The sequence below is a fragment of the Aythya marila genome (assembly GCF_965140915.1).
Source record: "Aythya marila genome assembly, chromosome: 2".
Classification (NCBI taxonomy): Eukaryota; Metazoa; Chordata; class Aves; order Anseriformes; family Anatidae; genus Aythya; species Aythya marila.
The window spans coordinates 4,879,659-4,900,548 of record NC_139043.1 but is presented as its reverse complement, the minus strand read 5'-3'; the positions used below and the strand labels follow the sequence as shown (position 1 = coordinate 4,900,548).

At 41.1% G+C, this 20,890-nt stretch overlaps 1 protein-coding gene across 4 annotated transcripts in view; it reads right to left on the bottom strand.

Moving 5' to 3' along the window:
- CRHR2 (corticotropin releasing hormone receptor 2) overlaps window positions 1-20,890 on the bottom strand; it is a 156,744-nt gene that overhangs the window by 57,182 nt on the left and 78,672 nt on the right. For 3 of the 4 annotated variants that reach the window (XM_082753951.1, XM_082753953.1, XM_082753952.1), the window contains 2 exons: window positions 13,446-13,531; window positions 6,596-6,702 (listed from right to left, as the gene is read on the bottom strand). In XM_082753951.1, the coding sequence (XP_082610077.1) occupies window positions 6,596-6,702; window positions 13,446-13,531 (193 nt within the window). Of the gene's footprint in view, window positions 1-6,595; window positions 6,703-13,445; window positions 13,532-20,890 lie in introns of those variants that run through there. The other variant, XM_082753954.1, reaches the window with a different exon arrangement.

Sequence of the window (20,890 nt, the reverse complement as noted above, 5' to 3'; positions counted from 1 at the left end):
TGGTGTCCCCTGTGTGCTCGTGTTCAAGCAGTGCATATATTCTGGTACTCTTAATGCTTACAGACAGAGAAAGCAGCTGGAGAGGCTAGCAGGGAAAACGAGCTTCTTGGTGGCAGTCGCATAGAGGAATAAAAGCATTTCCACATGAAACACAAGGGACAGTTGCAAGGGAAGAGTGAAAGCCATGAAGAGAGTAACAGCATTATTTGAGGGCAGAGGTGAAATGCTCAGGCGAAGAGAAGCAGCAGCTTCCATGAGTGCTTAGGATGTGCACACACACCAATAACAAACCCATTGTGGAGCCATCTCTGATCCACCCAGCCTTTTCTAAAACTTGTTTCTCCTGCCTTCAGGCCATTTTTTCATCAGTTATCAGTCCTGACAGTGGAGGGCTAAACATTTTCTACGAAAAGTGGCCGTTGCAGCTGGATTGCACAAATTCCTGTTAGGGCTTGAGTAGCCAGACAGAGAGCTGATGCAGGTTTATCTGGCTTACAGCTGCTGTTTGAGAAATATAACAGTGCACAGTGGTGTGGATAAAGCAAGAGGAGTGAAGTTTAAGGCACTGATGCTGCTGTTCACAATCTTCTTGGCCTCACTGCCTTCAAAACATGGTGTGAAATATTTCACGACTTTGGATTATCTGTCAAGGAATACAGGAAAGACCACATATGATCTTTCATAACCTGCTCCTTCCAAATATTCATTCCTGTGTTTGCCCTAAACTTGTTAGCCTCATGGCGGTCACTGCCCGTGTGAAAACATTTCTCCATGGTTCAAGCTGGGCACCTCTCACAGGAGGCTGCTGCTTCCATAACACGCAGACCCAGACCACATGCTGAAAAAGCCTATGCGTCCCATGTAAAGGGTGATGCAAATCAGGGATTTCCCACCACTCTTGGCTTTTACTTGACAGCATAATATGGTGCAGCAGATCTTAGATTAGACAGCAGAGAAGGTGACTGGGCGCTGTAGAACTGCAGTGAAGTCTGTGGGGGATACAGACGTGCAATTCCCTGGGTGAAAACTGAAACTGAACCATCCTGAATACCTGCAGGTGATTTTTTATTGAGTAGCTCTAAACATCCAGGCTTGAATACATTTCTGATTTTCTTGCCCAGAAATGACTCAGGGCATATTCTTTTTTGAAGTAAATTGCACTCTTGAGCATTATTCATATCTAACAGAAAAAGAAAAAAAAATGCAAAGACCAAACTTTGCTTTCTTTATTCCTCTGAAACATTGGAAGAGTTGCAAGCTTTGCCCCACTATTCCCAAAACCATTCTACCATCATTACAAGGAGAAAAGAGCACAGGCAAGTTTTAGCTAGTCAACCAACACAGATCTAGCTTTGCAAAGAGCAGTTCTATTACCACAAATTGAAGAAGTCAGGGTCCAGTTCTAAAGACACTACCTCATGGCTAAGATCTTGGCAATGACTGAAATACACAACTAGAAGCACATTTCAAACTCTGGATGGGTCTCCAGAGCCTCCAAACCCCAGACAGCCATTGAGTTAAAGTCCTTAAGAAATTCCTGAATCTGTTAACTCCAAGCTAAGAGTTAATTAACTCCAAGTTATTTTTTTCTTCCAAGTTATTTTTTTCTTCCATCACATTGCTCTCTGGGTTGGAAATAATCCTCTAATATCTACTCAGAAGTGTATCCATAGGGTGTTCATGCTCATTTCTTCTTGCACTAGCCTTGTCCCTGATTGTAAGTAGCTCTTCTCTTTCTAATCTTTATCCAACAGTGATGTATTTATAAGCATCAATCATACTCTTTGCCAGCCTTCATAATGCTAGGCTATAATACTATTATTTCTATTATATAATACTATTATTACAGATTATGAAACCTCCCACATCTTAAGAATATAGCTCTCTGGGCACACTTTTAATTACTGGTTTTATTACAGAACTTCACGAGGGCTCTGCTCTCCTTTGTGGTTTATGTAGGCTCCATACAAAGAGTCTAAGAAACAAGTGATACAGATATGAGATACGGGGGAAGCGATTAAGAGCAGTGGGAAGCAAAGACATTGGCCTAAGGCTAGTCAGTAGGAAATGTGGTTTTGTCCTTTATCTGAGTCCCTGAGACAAGATACTTCAGGTGGTTTCAGGAAGTACAGACAATTAATATGTTTTTTACTCAGAGGTGACTGATCACATATGTGCTTGTTTACGGAGCTCCATCATTTTAATTCCTGCCTTGCTCTGAGAACTTCACCATGGACTGTTACAGGGCTGGACAGAGTGCTGTCACCAACTCAACAGGCACTACCATCCGCTGAACATATGCTCTGCTGCTCTGCAACTACCAGAATTCACTACAAAGTTTATAAAATGCCATGTACCCAAAGCATCATTTGAGGCTTTGCTGTTCTAAGTGGCAGATAGGTGGAAAGCTGAGAACTGAAGAGCAAAATGGAGCAGTAACATGAATTCATTAATTCAGTCAGTTGATGCCCTGACCTGGGACTTGTTCTTTCCCTAGCTCCATGACAGAAAGGTAGGTGCAGGAGGACTGTGTCTTAGGTCTAGAGCCTACTCTGCTCTAAGCACATCAGATACCTCTTGACTTTTCAGTACGAACTGCACACACAGATCACCTCCCCAGCTGGTATATCCTCAGTATTCAGGCTCTGATAGGTGTCAGATCACTCTGCTCTATGAAATCTGCTCTGCATGGATGCTCTCCTCTTGTTCTGACAGATTGCTGCAAAACATTTAATCAGTCTCTTTCATTCTTACTAATGGAGGCCTGCAGCATCAGCCTCACCGACTGCATGCCAGAGTGAAGATCAAAAGGCAGTTCAAAGGAGCTTGGATAAGGAGAAGATAAAGGACAATAGACCTTCAGCTCCTAAATCCTGGGAGCTGGTTAGAAGAAGAAAGAAAAGAGAAAACAAGAAAAGTGAATATGTTGTTGAAAGGAAAAAATGTTTCAGCTTTTCAGAAGAAAAAAAAAAGTGAGGTTTTGGTAACCTTCCTATAATGCCTGAAAGAAAGGACACACTGCCTCAGGCCCACAAGAAAAAAAATAGAATAATAATAATAAAAAAGATGTTCTGAAGTGGAAATATAAAGAGTAAATCAGAGAGAACAGGAAAAACAGAGTTCCCCTCCTACCCTCAATTTACTTTCATTACCACCATGCTAGTAGAAAAAGATGCTGTGCAAATGCTTATGGGTTTTATTTTTACAGAGCTGCCTTCATCCTGCAACCTGTGCAGAAGGACTTGCCATTTTTAATCTTCAGTCTATCTTCCCTTTAGTGTGATCCTTCTTTATCAGTTTCAAAATACAGCAGGGACTTAGATGCTTCCCAGAAAAAGAACAGGTCTTCCTGTAGTCAGCACTTCTGCTTCGGTCACTACTGCACAAATAAAATAGCTACTACTGGAATTGAATCCAGTCAGGTCACTGCTGGCTATTGCCATCACTTTGATAACACAACAGGAGCTTTATAAGGACTCACTCCACCTCAGAGGCTGATATAACAGCACACTAACAAGGAAAAAGCCAGGACAAAACCATTTGGGCTTCTGCATTGTCAGCAACAGTGAAGAAGAATATTACTAAAAAGAGGTGTTTTATTCTTTCTACTTTTTTTTTTTTTTTTTTTTTTTCTTTCCTTTTTCTTCCTCTTTAAGCTGTGTTGGCATAACCATTATCAGAATTAGTCCTCTGGAAAATTTCTGCTTTAGCAGTGTGACAATGTGATGATGTGGGAGGGTGAGTCCCGTGTCAGCAGGAACTGCCTGTGTGCACCTGAGGGATGAATTAAACTTTTACTATTAACGAGGAGAACACGCAACCTAGGAGATTCACAGCAACACAGAAACATTTAACAATGCCCTGTGAAGTGCACTAAGCAAATCTCTTCAGATCCTGTGTTGGAGATTAATACATCTCTACAGCACACCTGCTTGTATGCACAAATTCCTTATTTTTCCTTCTCAGCATAATTCTTCTTGCCTATATGCTTGCTGGTTTTGTTTTGCCTTGTAAAGACAGCATGGTTGTTAGACTTTTAAGAGCACCTACGTTTAGACCCTGGGGAACCAGCTGTGACCTAGATCTTTAGAAGCTATTTCAATGAATCGTTTTTATTCAGTCAGTATGCCAATGAAAGTCAAGTCCTCTGCCCTAAGTTGGGCTTTGCTTCTTGTTATTTAGTGCTGAATGAAATGTTTACTAGCTTATTTTCTCTTGCAGAGCCCAGGAAGAAGGATTGTGACAGACGTAGAGAAAAAAAAAAAAAGGCTGGAATAGGTCTTCACAGTGGGAGGGAGTCCCTGTCTGAGTTCTCCTCCCTTCCCAGCTGTTTTGGGGCTCCTGGCAACACGGACACAGATGGCAGCTTATTTCATTGCTTGCTGCTGCATCTGAGCTTTCTGTCCCTCAAAATAGCTTTTGGTGTAAAATTCCTTAGGGTTTAAGGCAGTAGAGCATTTCTGCTGCTGTGGTTGTGAATGGAGGTCAGAGGTTTGCATAAAGAACTGAAGACAGAACTGGGGAGAAGATGTTACAGGACACGCTTGGAAGAACAGGGACTACATCCAGTTCTTTCCCCTTCCCACTACAGCAGAACTGAGGACTAAACTCTACAGCAATGCAGCAAGTACCTGGACTGGGGAAGCAATGGTAACAGTGAGGCTCATCTCCAAAAGCAAAGCAAAGGAAATATCAAGCAGATGATGGGTGAGAAGCCTGAAAAATATGCAGCTGTAGAACTTGAGCCTTCCTCTATCTTCACCCTCAGCAGACACCATGGAGTAAGGTAGATTAGTGGAGAGGGGCAAGAATAAGGAATTGATAGATTTCCACTCTTGGCCAAGATAAGAAATTATCAGACTTAGCCTTCAATGTCTTTTATTACATTTTTTTAAGCAAGGAATAGCCTATATTCTCTTGTTTCACTCAATTAGTAGGTACCTTCTTCCATCCAAACTAAAACAAAAATAAAAGCCCCAAATAACTAGACTCAGTTAGCAGAACTGATTTGCTTCTGGGTCATTTTGCAAAGGTAAAGGTGATGCAGATACGCATGGCCTAGAGTATGCACATGGGAAATCTGTAATGCAGCCTGGACTGCCTTTACCAGAGCATTCTTACAACTTCTGAAAACAAAACAGTCTCTGCAGAGACTGTGAGATAGCTCATGCTGGCTAACACTGGCTGGACAGTTATATCAGGGCAAGAGATTTATTTTTTTTTTCCATGGTGCAGTGGGAAATTGGAAAGATGGAATATCTTAATTCACAGCACGTACAGGGAACTACTTAATTGCTGCAGTCATTTTTCATGCTGAAGTTGACTGCAAAATTTAAACATTAAAATCAAAGTTTAAATACCAGAAAAACAATTTAAAAGAGATCAGCTAGGCCACTTCTGTGTTAGAAGCTGGGTACATTTATCCCGTATTATCTAATTGCTTCTGCGTTATTTACTTAAGCATTTATAAAAGATTCAGCATCAAAGCAGGGAATATAGTTGCAATGAATAATTTGCATTCTTTATTCAGTGTAAATTAATTCAGGGCTTCAAGCACTATGGGAATTAGCATTATATGCACAGTAAGAAGGTTTAAATGGAAGTTTAAACCAATGCATCGGAAGTGTTCCCACTGAATGTTTAAAGCATTTTTTTTTTTTTCTGAGCACAGCTCATTCTGCTTATAGACACTGGGGTGAAAGAAGATTCCTGTTATTAACAAGAAAGACCCTCTTGTTAAGGATGCTTAAGAGGAAGAGTTAGTGTAAGCCTCTGTAGGGATGCTCCAGTCTAGGAAAGCAGTTATGTGTTCACTTAAGTCTCTGTCTGTGATATTGTGCTCCCAGTTAGGGTCCTCTACATGTTTCTGCCTTGATACTATTGTACAGTTTTTCTCAAGGATTACCATTCTACAGAACTTACTGTAGCTAGGACAAAGTTCAGGTTGAACATTTGTAGTCAAAACCACACAAATAATATAGAAATACCTTCTAACCAGGCCACCCCTATTAACAAGGAGAAGAGAAGCACTTCTGTGTAGTTTCAGTGATTTACATTCCTTGTTTCATGAGCACTGGTGGAGATAAAGATCCCATAAAGATGTTTCTCTTGCTATTTAAGCATAATTCAAAGTTCTTTAATGGAAGAAAAATTGAAATTAACCCAAGGCACAGTGGAAAGATTTTATTTTATCTCCTCAGGTCTAGATTTGGGCATTATCTACCAGGGAATGCAAAATGCCTTGTGTTATTATGCAGTGCCTTAGAAAACTTGCCCCCAAACTTGCAACTTGACACTCTCAAATCCCCTCTTCCCTTAATGAAGCACTCTGTGCTCACTGAATTTTTTTGCTGCATCAATAAAACATGCGTAGCTCTTTTCCTGAATATAAATAAGCTTTAAGTCTTAAGCATGGAAGCCATCATTACAACTCATCTAGTGCATCAATCAATGAAACCATGTACATGCTTGGGAGCATAAAAGCCATAATTTTCCAAGACCATACACAATCTGGACAGTGTTATTAGAGGGCTCGAGTGACCCAGTAAGTGTCGCACACCCAACCAAGTTAGAAGCATGCAAACAGATTACTCACCTCAAGCACAAGAAAAGCATAAAGGCAACTATAAGGGCCCCTACTGATATACAGTGCCCCAGGTAGTTTATGATGAGAGCAATCTTGTAATGGAGCGCATACTTCCTCTGGAGGTAAAGAGATAACATGATTAAATCAGCATGACTCTCTGAGCACTGACATTAAGGAACAGTTAATCAGTTTAGGAAACAGTAATTACTTTTCTTGACTTTAAAATGATATAATAGCCCCAGGGCTGATGCCTATGTATAAGCCAAACATGCGGCCCAGGCACAGAAGTACATGCTTAGTTTCATTTCAGTTTGGGATTTGTCCACAGCTTCTTCCAGATCTCAGCAGAAAAGTTCTTTCCCCCCCTTTTCCTTCATTTTCCACAGGATCTCTTATTTTCATCATTATAATACTTTAAAATTTAGGTGACAAAGCTACAAAAGACACAGGCGATGATCTTCTAGCAGTTGCAACACGTTACAAAACATTACTTTGTTAGAAGACTACACAGCCATAATGAGCCAGGTTATGCTACTTTCCTTCTCAAATGGTTTGGTTTTCATACAGAAATGAACCAGTTGTCAGTGTGAGTAAACAAGAAGCCTTTTCCATATGGGCAGATTTTACTCTGAGACACTCTCCTTGCAAGCTAAGATCCTTATCTTTCTGAGGGCAGAACTGATGCAGACTGAAAGAGCTGGAATCTGGTCTTGTCTTCTCAGGTTTGAGAGAGCCTGATGAAGCACATCTTCTTGTTTTTAGCAGTGACCCAAGTCTGTGATGAAACTTATTGTATTAGGGTCTGTTTCCTAGGATGCTGAGGGCATTAGTGGTAGGTTCTTGATCCTGTAAATGAAAAAGCATAAGCGCTTCCACCTAAATCGGTGTATAAATCAGTGTATTTAGCAATGTGATCAAAATTTGATCTTGAAGTGAGTGGTAAGCTGCTGCTGCCCTCAGAGAAAGGAGAAGCATCTCCTCTCTTTGCCTGATGGAGAGGAAGAAGTAGAAAAACACTGTTCATGTAAATACTGAAGATGGTTAAAAACTGACAAGAGATTTACTACTTAAAAAACAAACAGCCCTGAAAAACAGATTTTTTATTTTTATTTTGGCATTTGTTTCTTTTCAGGCTAAGCGGATCTTTCCACAATTTGGGATGTTTGCCTCCCTCGGGAAAAAAAAAAAGAAGAAAGAAAAAAACCTAAAGTCTAAATTTCCTCCCTTGTGATAAAAATATAAAACTAAAATCCTGCGAATGGCATCAGCTTTCTAATTTTGGTTGAACCTACTTTGTCTCATTTTTATTTTTTTTTAACATTTTCCCTGGAGGTTTTATTCCAGTCACAGGAATTTGTCAGTGAATGGATGTTTGGATGAAACTACAACCAGCAGCAGTAGTTAATCTGCTCCATTGTTCATCTTCCAGCAGTTTGCCAGAAAGCAAACGAGTCAGCCCTCTTGGAATCATTTTCATGATGAATCCTGCCTGTATCTTCAGCACATGGAGTAATGTGCTGTTTCTGGACTAAACTCAACCATGCAAGGTATTTTTAAGTCTATTATAAAGTCCCCTAAAATAAACTTCCCCATGCATGAGCCCATTTTCTGAATTGCCTTGAGGAGAAAAAACCCACAAGACCTGAATTCCACCCTAAGCTTTATTTATCTTTAAGTCACTAGGTCACCTAAAGGGCAGGAAAATGCACTTAACCAATGTGCCTACCTGAAATGCAATGCTGTTTTATTCAGTTCCTGCCCTGGCAAACTGGCTTGCTTATTTTTTCTCCTGCTTAATTACTCATGTAGTGCTAGATGCCTTCTAGAAGATGGCAGTGTTTCTCCCAGGTCAAGGATCCTGCTCCTTGAGTCTGGCCCTTCAGCTTTCTCCTGTGTCTCCTAAGCGCTGTTTCGACTTCGTTCCAATTTTAAGAAGGTATGGTTCAAAACACAGGAAAATTGATTGGAAAGAAAAAAAAACATAATTGAACTCCTCTTTGACACACTGATGCTGAAGGAAAAACAGGCATACATTTATTTTTTCCTGTTGTTGACACTAACAAGGTTTCCTGAAGGCAAATTCAAATATCATATAAACAAGAACTGCCTCGGTGCCTATGAAAAACTAAGCTGACAGGGTTGTAAGATCACTTCCCACCAGCCTACTTGCAATCTGTATCTCTGGTAGAATTGGAGACAACGCCTTCAGGTCTGAAAAACACGTGCCCAGAATCAGTCATGTGTTGGCCAAAGCTGGGTTTGTGTAAAATACTTACATAACTGTTCTGTCTCACCCTCTTGAAGACTGATGCATTTAAAATGCTAACAACCTTCTCCTGCAACACAATATTCCTTTGCGTCCAGGAAGATGTTTCACTCCACTAAAATGCAGATTTAAATCCTATTCATGGCTCAGAAGTAGGGTCATTATATTAGAAAGGAAATGAAGAAGGGGATGGCAAGGACGTCCGCTGGCTGTGGTCTCCAGGGCACAGCAGGTCACATCACTAGAGCCCTCTTCCACATCATACCTATGCCTGACAATGATGCTATGTTACAGAGGGCAACATTATTTTCCAACAAGCTTCTACCAAATAAACTGAGGAAGTGCAGCCTTATTTCTTTACCTTTCTCCAGGTTTCCAAGTCTAAGTTAATGAAAGAGCCATTGTCTTCCCAGGAACCTCTTTGCTGTAGTTAGGACACGATTGTGAACTTGTCCAAACCAAACTGGCCAATGATCTGGACTAACACCCGCCTAATGCCTGCCCTTGTAACTCTCCAGATGACAAGGATCCTTTTCCTTCTACCAGAACTTCCTGACAGGTCCTGCCACCATTCCCAGCACACCTCTTCCTGTGAGGTTTGAGTTTGACTCGTTTGAAGACACCGTATCTCCTCTCCAAAGACTTTTGGAGACAGAATCACAGACTGGTTGAGGCTGAAAGGGGCCTCTGGATGTCATCTGGTCCAAATCCCTGCTCATACACCTGGAACAAGTTGTCCAGGACCACGTCCAAACAGGGAAGTATATTTTTTAAGTGAGATGCTGCTCGAAAACAAAATGTCCTTCTTAGGCTTCTACTGCTTCTACTTTCTCCTAATACAGCCCTCCCTCTTCCTCCTATCTTTTCAGATGTCCAAAATAAGAGATCTATCTCACCTAAGGGGCTGCTTAAAAGTTCATTGTTTGGGCAAGGCTGACTGTCTGGCACTCCACGAGAGTCAGGCAGAGGGGATGAATATGTTGCAAGGCTAGTTCAATTCTTTCTGCAAAATGTTCAGGAAAATGACAATTCAGTTCCTGAAGAGGCCTCCTTATCCATCTCTTGGCCATACAGGAAAACTGGATGACTAGTTTGGACTGAATGTGCAACTTTTAGACAATTAAAGATCAGCTGAGGTGAATCTTAACTGAACCAGCCAACGAAAAGACGAGCAGACTTTCACTGCTGCCGAATCGAGGGAAGAGGCAGTATTTCTGCACAGGCTTTTTTTTGCTTTCAAGTGGGAGCTCTCTCATCTGCCTCTGAGCTCACTGCTTTCCTGTTGTGAGACAGCTGGAAGCTGGGTAGCTGTGCCTGACGTGACTGTGGTCCTAAGCAGGATGCATTAACTTAGGCCCAGCATGGTCCTAACTCAGCTACACAGCTTCAGGCCACCTCAGAACAGCAGCAGAGCTGATTGCATACCCAGCTGCCAAAGGCCACATAGATAAGCCCATAGTTGTTAATTTATAGCTTTTTATGAAGGCTGAAACATATTTTTTGTTGCTTGAGACTCTCATTTGTCTTCTAAGAAGGGTATGGATTTGTGCCAGACGCAGCATAGGTCTCTTTGATACAGGAGCTTGTAGGCCGAGGAGAAGCTTTCCATTTTTTACACGTTATGCCAAGCAGCCAGTTGGATCAAAATTATTCCTGTACCTCATTCTGGTGCCTGGAGAAGATGCCAATTGGTCATGGAGAGAGTGGGATTTAGTCTGACATTGTGACATCTACATTTGGGTACCTATCCAAATCTCAACCAAGAACTGAAATGAGGGCTGGGAACAGTTGTGGCCACACACAGGTACCCAGTGCCCCTTGAGGTGCATGCAGAAGACTCTATTCTTCCTGGTCAGTCCTACTGACAGACCTCCAAGACTGTAGCTGACCGACAGAGTTATCTCACAAGGCCTATGGCATGCCTGCCAGATGCATGCAGACACACTGGGGCATTTTAATCTACACTACATAACTACATGCAGGAAACTAAATCCACCCAGAACATCTGTCTAGGAGCAACGCAGTCCCAGAGTACGGTTTCAATGACTGCCACAGGTCACAACCACAAGCTAAGCACTTATGTATGGAAGTAATCCATCAGGGAATGTGTGCTACAGGAGTTTATATTCCCTGAGACTGACTCCCAGCTGCAAAAAAAGCTGCGATTTCCCTTGCTGCATTGCCAACATGGTCATAAAGCATGTAGCACTTGACACTGGGCTGATCTTGAAAACTCCTGTTTCTGTCCCCATGTATCAATCATTGCATTTGAAGTCAAACTACTTCCTTACATAGAAATCTGGCTGTAAGTGGTCAGGCTTGATAGTGGTGTTGTTTTCTGCATGAAAGACTAACACAAAACACAGGGGGTACATCCTGAATGATACATGGTATCTGCTGTGATCAGTCAACAAATAACAATAGACCCACGTGTGACCACTATGATTCTATGATTCTATGTGTGTCCTTGCATCTCACCTTTAATCAAAATGGGGGATTATGCAAATCCATGGGGATTTTTTTTATTTATTTTTTAAATCACAAAGCAACCCAAGTATTCATCTGTAACACTGAGCATTATGTAGAGATTTAGGAAATATTCGCAAATATTAATATTTGTGAAGCTTGTCACAAATCTTTAAAGATCTACTAAATGAATTTTTAAGCTTTAGCAAACAAGTGTCGGGGGAACATCTGCACTTTCCTCTGTTTAAGGAACATGCTATTTAAGAAGTTTTAAGCTATCTCCATAGCTGCAAAGTTTTTTTTTTAAAGCAAAGACAGAGCAAAGGAGATAATCCCATACTCTAGTCATAACACTTCAACCTCTTCAAATAAAACTCCTCTGTATTCGCCCTGTTGTATTCAGAGACAACAACTACGTAGGTTAAGCAGAAAAAATACATAAAGAACTTCATTAAAATATAGCAGCATTTTCCTGAGCTCCTACAGCAGACTGCTACTGTCAGCTCAGGTTTCCCATATGAGGTAACCTACACGAAAGATTTTTAGTCTTTAGCTCAGCCATTTACCCCGTTCTCTAGCTCAGCACTGGATGCTGTACTCCACTTTCCCACCTTGTTCAGTTTTAAGAGGGTGCTTTCAAAGAACTGCAAATCCACCTCAGTCAGAGCTACCACTGGATGCTTTCCCCTTTGACCCTGGTCAGCCTTTCACTTCCCTTATTTGCCCTACAACCAGCACTCCTGCAATAATGCAGTAAGAAGGTGCAGGGAACCAATCCAGCTGAAAACTGACCCAAAAAGTAAAGTCTTTCCACCTTAAGTGGAAAGGAAATACCAGGATGGGCTGAACTGGGGTAGCACAATCTTAGATCAGCTCGATTTGCCATGGGACCCTCTCCACTATGCCAGACAACCTTGAATGTTACCAGTCCCAATAGAGAGCAGTCCTGTTCTGGTGTGTTTCTTACTTTGTAGAAGCCTCCAGCTTTTTTTTTTTTTTTTTTTTTTTTTTTTTTTTTTTTGTGGGGGTGGGATCCAATAAATTACCTAGCCATAAATAAGAGTGGGTACTTCTCAGCCCCTTTTGTGTTGTTACCTGTTTTCTCGTTCATTTGTCAAAGCCCGCATTCAGCAACATGGATCTTACGGGATGGGTGCCAAGCCACAGCCAAGCCACATCACAGCTGTTCTGGGTGCAGCTCCTGAGCCTGAGATATGGATTAGCTCAGCAAACAGCTTGTAGCAGGCAAGACCCTGTCTTCCTCCTCTCTATTTGAAGCTGGCATGGCACAACTTCAATGGCAGAAAGAGTGGAAAGAACCCCAAAACATGAACAGGCCTGAGCTGCTGGGCTCCATCACCCCTGGCAGAGAGACAGGACAAAACCCCAGTGTACCTGTGTGTCCCACTGTAGCACTCAAAGCAGGGGAAGGGAAAGAGGACATGGCAGGGAAGGTTTGAAGTTTTAAACTGAGGATTAATGTCTACAGTGTCTCCAAAAAAAGGTGTGACATTTGAAAAAAAGGGACAATTTGCAATTGCTTGCAGCTTTTCCGAAGGGGCTTAACCCTTTATGCTAATTTCATTTTGTAAACTGTATAATGCAGGGCTGGCTCAGTGTTTTTTTAAAGACAGCTGGGACCTGAGTATGAGTTTTATATATTTTTCTGCTGCTGCCCCTTTACATATTTGCTGAAGGGAAAATGGCACTGAGATCTAGAAAGGCCAGTTGTCAATGAGACTTCAGAACTGGCAGGTAGGGGGTTGAATCAGATAATGAAAGTTTACATTCCACTGCCAAAGAAGCTTTTGGTATTATTGTTATTATCACTAACATTTACCATAGCAGCTGTAGGCTTTCAACAAAGCTAGGATGGATCTGCATAAACATATACCACCAGGGACACAGTGAAATAAAGCATCCTTTATTTTCTAAAAACTACGTGTATAGAGGATATGGAGAGAGGATAAATGATTTGCTGAATTCACAGGGAGGATTTGTTGCAGAGACAGAAATGGAATCCAGCTCAGAAATCCTAAATTAGCGTGTTAACCTTAAGCTTGGCTTTGCATTCATATGTGCTGAGAAATGACATTGAGAAGAATGAAGGGAAAGAAAAATACAGACCTTGTCATCCAGAATAGGCTCGCACTGAGAGTAGTTTATCTTAGAAGCCCACGTTCCATTGCCCAGGCATTCTCTGTAGGCGTTTCCTGGTAGGGACCAAAATAAAAGAGATGAACACTCTGTACTCAACTTTAACCAGACTAGCAAATTCACATATTTAAGAAGAGGTTAACAGCAAAGATTATTCACAAGGAAAATCAACATATCCCACTACTGTGAGGAGGGAAGACTCGAACAGCCTGCCAAGGAGGGAAGAGGACAAATAAAAGACATCAATGCATCTGGAGACAACAAGTTTTTCAAGATATTTATTGATAATAGTCTCTTTAAGTAAATGGGAGAGACAGGAAAGATATGAAAAGAGCAGTCCAAGAGAAACTTAATGTAAGTGTCTTTCAGAAAGCTGTTAGATGTTGTATTCATAAATGGGCAGGAAGGTTTAGGTCTTAAGTGCTCCACCTAGGAAGAGGGTATGCATGTGGTAAACTCACTGCTCTACTATCCTCCCATTTATCCCACTGCAAACTAGATGAAACATTCCTGGATATTGATTTTCTAGTCTTCCTATGCAACAGAATTATTGGTAAAACTTCTGCAAAGAACCTGAAAGAGGAGCAAGACAACCACATCTCCCAGTCCCAGAACAGGCAGGTGCTGGGGAGGCCACACGAGAACAGATTTCAGAAATGGGTACACCTAGGGTAGGATGTGTTCACCCATCCCTATGGGAAAGAAACCCTTCTGATCTCTTTCCAAGGTGTCATTAAGTAAAAATCAACAATTACTTCACCGAAGAAGAGCAATTTCATGTCCAGTTGCAATGGCGCCCTGAGTAGCTCTAGAAACTACATTCATTGGAGGTAGGGAGGAGGTTTCAGCTTCTGGCAAGCACTCCTCTTCATCAGAAGGAACTCAGAGAGAAAATTATGCAGTTTTGCTGCGTAAACTACCTTTCTGTAGCCATCAAAAGTACAGCCAGTCCCAAGAAATAGATTTTTTTTCCATGCTTATTTTGAACCGACTTAGAAACAAGAAAGTTAAAATAAAACAGGAAATTCAGAGAGATCCCAGAGGATACATACAAACAACTTCCTAACAAACTCTTCATGATGTTCTTGCTACCCTTTACCCAGTTTCTTTTTGGGACTTTGCCATGGTCTAATTCAACACCCAGCCATCAGGAAAAACAAGATGTCAAATGAAAGTATCACATTGATGTTTCTAAAAGTGCTGTTGACAACAGCCATTGAAAAAGCCACTGAAAGCTCTGAAAAGGTGCTTTTTCCTACAGAGGAGGGAAGTCAACATAGAAAGCAACAAGGAACAGTTTCCCTACAGCTCCAGGTTGCACCATACTCATACATACCAACAGATTTCATTCTGTCCTTTTCTATTTGCACTGTTTCTTCTTGGACTGACAAGGCCAAACAAAATAAAATGACTGGTAACATTTGGGTCAACTGTGGAAAACTGTGTGAAAAGTAAGGTCATCGGTTTCCATTTCTGTCACCGATATACTGGTAAATTCATGCAATTCCATGTCCTTATAAGAAAATCAGACACAGACTGCAATTTTCTGTGCTATTTTACATGCAGTTTTTCCCTGAGAAAGAAGCAGGTGATTAGACTTCTTTCCTCAGTATTATTATTCAACATACAAAGCTAGAAGTGTCTCAAAACATCTTTTAGTCTGAAACCAGATTTCAGATGGGTTTAAAAGTTGGATATGAGTTTCAACCTTGAAAGCCCCTGTATTTGGCTCCTCCTCATGGCCAACAGTGAAGCTGCCTGGCTGCTGATTTTGAGTGTCTGTTTCAAAAACCTGGTTCTCCAGACACTGAGCAGAAAGCTTTGGTACTTAATCAGATCCTGAATCCCACTTCCAGGATAGCTTCCTTAAGAAACCCTTGTTTTATTTATCCTGGCTCTTCTTTTCCCTAGGCATTTTGCATCCAAAGAAGGGCAATGAAGCTGATAAAGGTTCTACAGAACAAGTCTAATAAGGAGCAGTTGAAGGAACTGGGGTTACTTAAGCTAGAGAAAAGTAGGCTCAAGGAAGACCTTATTGTTCTCTACCACTACCTCAAAGTAGGTTGTAGGGTGGTGAGGGTCGGTGTTTTCTCCCAAGCCACAAGCAATAGGACAAGAGGAAATGGCCTCAAGTAGCACCAGGGGAGGTTTAGTTGGATATTAGGAAAAATTATTCACTGAAAGGGTTGTGAAGCATTGGAACAGGCTGCCCAGGGAAGTGGTTGAGTCAGTATCCCGGGAGGTCTTCAAAAGATGTGTAGACGCAGTGCTTAGGGACATAGTTTAGTGGTAGGCTAGGCAATGCTAGGTTAACAGTTGGACCCAATGATCTTAGAGGCCTTTTCCAACCTAAATGATTCTATGGTTCTATGATTCTATCTTTCCAGGTGTGGAGACAAGAAGCACAATGCTGTGAGACACTTGGAATGTACAACTGGGCTATGTAGGCTCCTGAGAGGGATAGGCATATTTGAATTAAGAAGTTATTTATCCATCCAAAAGGAAAACCACTCTTCCTCTGATTTTCCTCCAGATAAAATATTGACAACAAAGAGAAATAAGTTGAAGTCGTGTGTAAGAGAAGGGAAGTATCAAAATTAGGGGAAGAAAAGTCATTTGACATGTGGATTCCTTCAAATATTGCTTAGTTGAAAGTAAATTTTAGGATTGCTTTCCTAAAATCCACAAACTTCTTCCACACCTCTTCTCATTGCTGTTTCCATTTTACACACATGGAAACAAGCAAAATGGGTGACTTCCTGAAAGTGACTTGATTTGTGATGGTTTGCAGCTCTGTCACAGTCCTGCCATGTCTTCTACTTTATCAGCCGATGCCTCTGTCTCCTGCACTGCATCTTCTCTGCTCATTTCAACCTTCTCAGAAAGATAAGTGAGTGTCCACAGAATAGGATGGCCACTTGAAAATGCTCCCATTAGTAAATGAACAATATTTCTCTCCATGTGAGCACGGGCTTTCCCCTTCTAATACGAAGATCCTCAGCACAACTCCAACCAAATACTCACCTATGTAAAAAGGCTCCCACGACCTGCAGTGAACCCCTGGGATGGAGACACCCAACTATTCCCCTGGGTTCACACTAGCTGACTGTTACATTAAACATTCATTGGAATTTCGTTAGTGCTTCTCTTTCTTACTGATAGACATCCAAAATGTGTCTTGCCCTTACCTTTACCATCTGGCCTAAGTAGTTGGTAAATGCAACAAGGTCCCATTAAAGGCCACAAAACTCCATTTTCACTTGAAACCTTGTTAGTAAAATGGGTGGGAGTTCTACAGTCATCTGGGATTGCAAACTGATGAAACAGGTATTTGCATGAATCCCAGTGACAGTAAAGATATTATCGGCCCATTTCCCTTTGCACACAAAATCTCATGTTTTTAATCCAAAAGAAATATTAGAGAACAGATCATGATTAAGTGAAGTGAAAGCCATTAATTTCCACTTCCATATTGACATGCAACATGAAGAATATTAGGGGTTACAAAATGCACCCCTGAGCTCTCTTTCAGTGCCAACACAGGAATCCTACACAACATTCACAGCAAAGCAGTTTGGAGCTCATAAACCCAGACCTCTTACATGAGTGAGTATCAGAAAAAGAGGAGGACAAAAATCAAACTCTGAATTTCTCCAGTCCAGAATCTCCTCCAGCATCAGCCACTTCTCGGAAACAAAACACAGCAAGGAGATCTGACTTCTGGGAAAGTCTCATTCCAAACTGCAGTAGTCATAAGTAATTCATAGTCCAAAGCAAAGGTCTTCTTTCGTTCTTCCAGATGCCTTACAACATTAGTTCTAATAGCCACATGGAAACAACTTTCTGATCATACTGACTGTATTTTCAAGTATCTATTTTAATAACATCAATGATCATTACTCAGAATTTTAAAGCAGAAATTTCTGTTTTAGTAAGTGAGGTAATATTAGAGGGCAAAAGCCTCACTGCAGGCATTGTGAAGCAGCAGCTCTTGCTCACGCCCATGGGATATCATCAGTAAGTCTATCATTTCTTGGGGGCATTGGACATACCACTTATGCACTGGACAGAGGCTTCTACTTTCACAGTCAGCCACAACTGACTTGTTTTTATGCTTGTATACCTCTTCACAGAAGACCCTGGATAAAGTAATGTCAACTTCAAATGAATCACAGAACCCAACAGCCAGAGATCTTACCAAGAGACTTCTGTGATCTCTGGTTATTGAACATATAGAAGAGAATTCCTTCACACCTGATTTTCCAATGAGAACTGGGATTAATGTGCTTTTTGCTATAAGAATTCTCGTGCTTTGCTTTAAAGCACTACATACAGAAAGATCCTAGATTAAGTTCATTTGTTCTTAATCATTGTCACGAAAAAAATAAGTACAAAGAGTCATGATGAACAACTCCATTGTGGAGACACACAATGAACGCCCAGGAAGAGAAGAATAGACACACGATCTTTCTAGAGCAACAATAGCTATTGAGAGCTATTAGCATGATTTCTTTTCTTTCTAGTGAAACAGAAATGGTGGCAATTTTAATTTCCTTAGACAAATGGCATACTGAAGAACCCAGTATATTTTCTTTTCATTTCTCCCGCCTTACTGATTTAATTCTAAAGAACACAAACACAAAATAAATTAAGAGTTTTTTGGTAGTTATAACTTCTAGTTATCCGTGCTCTGTGTGCACTTGCAGTCATATAATACAACCGGACAAGCAGATTTAATCTTCATGCAAGCAAATAAGAAGCAGTAGATGACTCATGAAGACACAGGCAACAGACAGCCATTATACACATAGCTTCTGACACATGATCCAATATTAATGCCTATGCCTCAATCTATGGCCTCTTCCTTGTCTTGGAAAATGTTGATGAGCAACATTTCTGGCACTTGCTTGCTTCTGCTTAATCATCAGTCCAGGGAGCAGGCAAGGAGATAAAAGGGAACTCCCTGAATAGAAGGAAACATCCAGTAGTGCTCGGACTGTCACTCAGGTTGCTAGAGTCCAGAAAATATACCTCACCTGCTCCAAGACAGCCACTATAACATACTCATTTTCATATTCCCTCTCAGGGCCAAATCACTCATGCTGATCACGGTTATAGTCTATCAATAAAACCAGTGACAGCTATGGCACTATTCCCAGAATCAAACTGCAGCAATTACGGCCCCTCAGACAGCACACCGCAATATCCTCTACCGCTCCTACTCTGTGGCTGCTGTTTTGGCAGCAGGATGCCAGGCCTTGATTCTATGCACCAGCCAACATTTCAGCTCCAGCTGTCTAAAATGAACTTGGAAACTTTTATATGCCTCCATACCCCACGACAGTGGAAACAGCAACATCTGCAGCGTGGTGAGGATATTGCAGACAGCAGTATGGTGCCTATTCGCCCTCACTCCAGCTTTTTGGAAAGGCATGCCCAGTTCAGTCTATTTTTCATGGTTCTTCTCTGAATAAAATTAGAAAAGTAATCAAACAACTACAGGAATGTCTCATTTGTATATACACATATACAGCTATATTAAACTTTAGACTGGGTCCCCCAACGCAAGAAGGACATGAACCTGTTAGAGCAGGTCCAGAGGAGGGTCACAAGGATGCTCAGGGGGCTGGAGTACCTCTCCTGGAAGAAAAACTGAGAGAGCTGGTGATAACCCTTAGTATTCAGTGTATCTGCTTCAGAATTGCAAGTGCTTACCTAAACATTGTAATTAAAATACCAATAACCAGTACTACCAGCCAAAAAAAAAACGTACATGCACACAGAGTAGCTGCAAAAGGTGTACCAATAGGACATGACCATGTGCTGGACCAACCTTAAAATACAGCTTGGGATCAATGGTTTACATCATCCTGAGAGGTAAAACCTTGACCTTAATTTCATTTCCAACAGCAGATGATGTTGCATTTCCGAATGGAATAAGCAAGGAGTATTTGATGAGTGTCATTACTTTTTTTTTTACTTTTTTTATTGCTTCTGTTGAAGAAAATAATACCTCTTAGGTAGCAGTAACCCAATCTGTATAGATTGGCCTGGTGGCAGGTTTGTATTTAGTCAGTAAAACTCTATTAAAAGCATGAAATAAAGAAGAGATGAGCAGAGGGGAAAGGTAAGTGGATGTAATTCTCAGCAGGCAGTTAACCACATCCTTCCAGTCATTAGCAGGTGAAAGGCAATTTGAGACATTGCATGCAAGCACTACCGTAGTGGATCTTGCCTTTGACAACTGGAAACAAGTTGTTTTTTAAGAAGATGTTAGTCATTTTGCTGTCCCTCATGCAGATGACTTTGACAAGGTTTACATTTCCAGTCATAATTAGAGAAGGCAGACTTCCAATTTAATGATTTCCACCTTTTGTCCTGGATCCCACATGCATGGAGCGGCTCTATAATCATGAGACAAGTTCATCTGCTACTGGAGTTAAGGAATAAACAGGGAAATGAATAAATAAATAAACCACAGTCTGCTAAGGTCTGAGCTGTGCACAGCTAGGGGTATCTGACTGCTCTGACAGTTTGCTGATCCATGTTAGCTGCCAGTCAAGCTGAAATGAAGGTCCTTCAACTAGAAAACCAGAACCCCCACTGAACAAACTCCCTGGAAAGCACAAAGTTTTGGAAAGTGGAGTTAGCAGTGACTGAGGCAGCCTCAGAGAACCGCAGATGCAACAAATAACTGAAAGAGCACAGTGCGTTATGTTGTCCATCTCCTTGCCAATAGGATTTGTTCAGTCCAGATTAAAAAGCATAAACCCTAAGAATTTCTAGTAATCACTCTGTAAAACTATTTCATACACTCTGTTAGATTTCTTTACCAGGAAGCTTTTGTTGATATCTTAATAGACTTTTCTTCTTCTTCTTCCTTTTTAAAGACGATTGTTAAACCCTTTTTGCCTCTGTAATGTCCTCTGACCAATTTGGATAATTTGCCTTGTTTCGAGGGGGAGCAAGCACAAATAAGGGAAGATATTTAACATAAAAATAGGTTTGGTGAACTGCTGGCACTTGAGAAAGGGGAGAAGACCTGTCTCAGTGTCCAGCCCAAAGCTAGATGACATTTTCTTGTCTGATTATTTTTTAAACACCATTCTTGGGCAGCCAGAATCACTTGTTAAATTGGTTAAATTTTATCCAGGTTTTATCCCCCAGAAAGGACAAACATTTTGACGTTTTAAATTTCAAAAAAACGCATGGAACATAGGACAAAACCAAACCAAACCAACCAATAAAAAAATCCATGGACATTCCAGCCTCAAACATTATGCCCATGGGGAACTTCAGCTCTGTTCCTTCTGTTCCTTCCACTGCTGGACTTCAAGATGAACTTAAACCCAGCTCCTGAATTCATTCCTTTCACAATATCACTGGGATATTGCAAGTTTCTCTCAGTGCCTCCT